This window comes from Silene latifolia, chromosome Y, assembly GCF_048544455.1.
Source record: "Silene latifolia isolate original U9 population chromosome Y, ASM4854445v1, whole genome shotgun sequence".
NCBI classification, from domain to species: domain Eukaryota; kingdom Viridiplantae; phylum Streptophyta; class Magnoliopsida; order Caryophyllales; family Caryophyllaceae; genus Silene; species Silene latifolia.
This window is the reverse complement of record NC_133538.1, coordinates 389331156-389335412: the sequence shown is the minus strand read 5'-3', so window position 1 is coordinate 389335412 and position 4257 is coordinate 389331156. Positions and strand designations below refer to the sequence as shown.

Here is a 4257-nt window from a genome sequence, read left to right as displayed (position 1 = left end):
TTCATGTTCCTTGAAAAGATGTACAAGATTGAACAATTCCGTAAGGGTCACAATCACCCAGTGACGCCTGTCAAAAATAGGGAATTTGAGAAACTTGTTGTTAATATAAATCAACTGAACGAATATCATAAGCAATTGATTATCCAAAATTTGAGATTGAATGTCGGGGCTAGTTTAACATACAAATTATGCAAGGAACAAGCAGAGGGTTTCGAAAATGTTGGAGCTACCCTTACGCAGTTCAAGAATTTCCAAAGGAATGTAAAGTGTCTACTTAATGGCAAGGATGGACATATGTTCATCTCTCGTTTAGAAACCCTCCGAGAAACAAAAGGGTTGGTATTTTCATATGAAAGAGATCTTGCGACGATTGCTTTGACAAGAATTTTTTGGACAAATGCGGATTCCATCAGATGTTACGCATTGTTCGGTGATGCTATTTCATTCGATCCAACCTATGGAACGAACAAATATAACATGAAATTTGCACCTTTCACTGGGATTGACAATCACAAAAAGTCAATAACATTTGGATGCGTGCTTTTAGATCATGAAGACGATGACTCATTTATTTGGGCATTTCAGCAGTTCCTGAAAGCAATGGGTGGCAAAGAATCCAATTACATCATCAGTGACCAAGATGCCGGAATAATAATTGCAGTTCCAGGTGTGTTTGGAATATCTTACTTTTGTGAAACTTGTTATTTATTTGGTGAATCTAGGAACATTATTCGTGAATCTTGAAGTTTATTTTGTGAATCATAGAGCGTGTTTTGTGAAACTTGATCTTAAGTGGTTAAAATCATGTGCTTTGCTCTTTTCCTTATTTTGTGAATCTTAGGGCTTGTTTTGTGAAACTTAGATCTTGATTTGTGAAACACAAAGCTAATATTCTTAAACTTGGTCATAAGTTGTTGAAATTGCCTAATTTGTTATTTCTCTAATCTTGTGAATCTGAGACATTGTTTAGTGAATCTTAGAGCTTGATTTGTGACCAAAGATCTCTGACAATAGATAATGTGGACTTTGTGACTTGCAGCCGTGTTCAAAAAAGTAAGACATCGCTTTTGCATGTGGCATATTATGAAGAAAGTAATAGACAAAGTTGGGAGCACAATTTGCAAAGAGACTGATTTCTTAAGTCGTCTGAACAATGTTGTCTGGAGCGAGGACTTGGAGCCTGAGGAATTTGAAGAGAATTGGGCTAAGGTCATTAGCGAGTTTTCGTTAGAAGAAAATAAATGGTTGACTGACAAGTTTGCGGAACGAGATCAGTGGATACCCGCTTATTTCAGGAATGTGCCGATGGGCAATATTTTAAAAACGACACAAATATCAGAGAGTTCGAATAGCTTTTTCAAGAGATTTGAAAATAAATATGGGACTCTCGTAGAATTTTGGATGAGATTTGAGAGTGCCATGGACCAACAAAGGCACAATCTAAAGCTTCTTGAAGCACAGAGCCACAACTCAATGCCTGAAACCCTATTCGGGTCAAACTGGGAGGCCCATGCAGTGAAGGTCTATACACATGAAGTGTTCTTTGACTTCCAAGAGGAGGTTAAATTTTCGCTAAATGCGTGTAGTGTTTGTGGATACACCCCACTAGATCCAGTAACTAAATTTGAAGTTTCAATTGTTGAGGACGCAAACAAGAGGAAGAGATATGCAGTTGAGTACAATAGGAGAACAATGGATGTCTGTTGTGCATGTAAATTGTTTGAAAGGAAAGGTATCTTATGCAACCACATCATTTTGATTTGCTCAGGAAAGTTTAAGGAAATACCTGAGAAATACATTTGGCGTAGGTGGAGTAAGAATGCACTCAGAAACCCGGTTTATGATTTGAATGGAAATCTACTGGAAAACTATGATCTTACTGGTAATAGTAAATTTGGAATGTCTCGGGTGTGGTATGAGATTTACACAACTGTTGGTATGCTCAAAAAAATAGAAGAAGAGTCAGATATGAGAGAGTTTGCCAAGCTAATAAAAGAATTCCGAGAGAAGTTGGAGCCAAACCCAAAGCCTTTGACCAAAGAACAAGAATTGGAGGCCCTTCTTAACTACAGGGCTCCAAAAGAAATCAAGATCTTATCACCTAAAGTCTCTAGAAACAAAGGTAGTGGTAAAAGGATGGTGAGCAGAAAAAATAAGGCAATTATGAAGGCAAAAAAACCGAAAAGGTTGTGTGCTAAGTGTAAACGCATGTCACACCATGATAAAAGAAATTGTCCAAATGAGTTTGCAGAGCATCCTCCTGAGAATCAAGTATGTATAATTCTAATTGAAAACGCAACCACTATTGTCTACTAATTCTTTTTTTTTTTTTTAAAAAGTATCTAATCAAGGTTTGATTCTTCACATAGGGAGACACATCGGAAGAAGAGGAAGAAGGGGAAGAAGTCGAGAATGAAGAATGATGTAAAGGAGTATTCTTAAGCAACGAGAATAAAGATGACGATTGAAGAAGACAAGTTTTAAGCTTGTTTTATTTTGGTCAATGTTGTGAATCCTGTGAATCCTGGACCTTATTTTGTGAAACTGGAATGTAAAATTGTGAAACTTGGTCCTGAATCTAGCATCAAGCGTTTTTATCATTTCAGACCTTATTTTGTGAATCTCAGACCTTATCTTGTGAATCTCAGACCTTGTTCAGTGAATCTTAGGGCTTGTTATGTGAAACTTGGTCGTGGTTTAAAGTCATCTATTTTGCTCTTAATTTTGTGAATCTCAGACCTTATCTTGTGAATCTCTGACCTTGTTCAGTGAATCTTTTGGCTTGTTAAGTGAAACTTGGCCTGGTCGTGGTTTAAAGTCATCTATTTTGCTCTTAATTTTGTGAATCTCAGACCTTATCTTGTGAATCTCAGACCTTGTTCATTGCATCTCAGGGCTTGTTATGTGAAACTTGGTCGTGGTTTAAAATCATCTATTTTGCTCTTAATTTTGTGAATCTCAGACCTTATCTTGTGAATCTCAGACCTTGTTCAGTGAATCTCAGGGCTTGTTATGTGAAACTTGGTCGTGGTTTAAAATCATCTATTTTGCTCTTTATTATGACTTTACAACTATCAAATATCTTTACAAGAGTTGATGAAGGCAACAATCTTTAGAGGAGCCTCGACCCACTTTTGCTCAACTCAATGTCAATGTCAATGTCAAATTAGCTCAAATTGCTCAACTCAATGTCAAATTAGCTACATAAGTCACCTAAGTGACCCAGAAAAATTATTAAGACTTTACAACTATCAAATATCTTTACAAGAGTTAATGAAGGCAACAATCTTTACAGCTTCGACCCACTTTTGCTCAACTCAATGACTTCATATCATCCCATCAACACGGACAATTGTCTTCTTTAATTAAACACCTATACAACCAAAAACAAGTACAATCGACTTATTTACGAAATATTCGCAAAAGTTATGAAGAAATGAACTTCACATCATTTTTAAGACAATGAAGTGTACCATTTTAGTATTTTCATCCCATCTAAGTAGTTCCAACATGATCGATTTTCGATATTGTGGCAATTTCTGCAAAGTGCGACATATTTTAATGAAGTATATAGACAACCAACCTATCTTTATTTGGTGAATATCAGACCTTGTTTTGTGAATCTCAAACCTTGTTCAGTGAATCTCAGAGCTTGTTGATTTTTAAACCACTTATAATGACCAAGTTTAACAAAACAAGCTCTAAGATTCACTGAACAATGTCTGAGATTCACAAGATAAGGCTTTATTTTCGTATACTAATGAACTTACCTCAAAATATTCACTTTTGGTCCATAAACTATCATCGTCCAAGGCACTCAACCACTTCAACACAAAAACTCCACAATCATAACTAGACAAAAACAGCAAATGGTTTAAAATCAACAAGTTCAAAATAATAACTATTGATCTGTTAACAAAAGGAAAAAGATACATGCTTACATACCATGTTGTTTGTTGAGGGACTTCGAGATTGACAAATTCGTTCGTGTGCATGAACTGCAAAGATTTATATGACTCTCCCAAAATAGATGAAACATGAGGTAACTGAAAATGAAAAGGCAATAACAAGATCAAAATATATTTTGGAGTATACTTTTAAAAGAAAAGGTAATAAAAACAATATTTTGGAAAAAAAAAATCATACAAGCTCTTTGGCATGCTTGTTGTCAGGATCCACATTAATATCCTTGCTTGAGTCAAGGATGAAAATTTTTCCCTGCTTTATATCACAGACACAAGCCCACCAATGCTCCGG

At 35.8% G+C, this 4257-nt stretch overlaps 1 protein-coding gene across 1 annotated transcript; it reads left to right on the top strand.

Moving 5' to 3' along the window:
• The first annotated feature begins 1419 nt into the window (after positions 1-1419).
• LOC141632052 (protein FAR-RED IMPAIRED RESPONSE 1-like) lies at positions 1420-2143 on the top strand. The gene is made up of 2 exons (XM_074444639.1): positions 1420-1936; positions 2073-2143. The coding sequence occupies exons 1-2, from the start codon at positions 1420-1422 to the stop codon at positions 2141-2143; spliced, it is 588 nt and encodes a 195-aa protein (XP_074300740.1).
• Positions 2144-4257: the final 2114 nt, after the last annotated feature.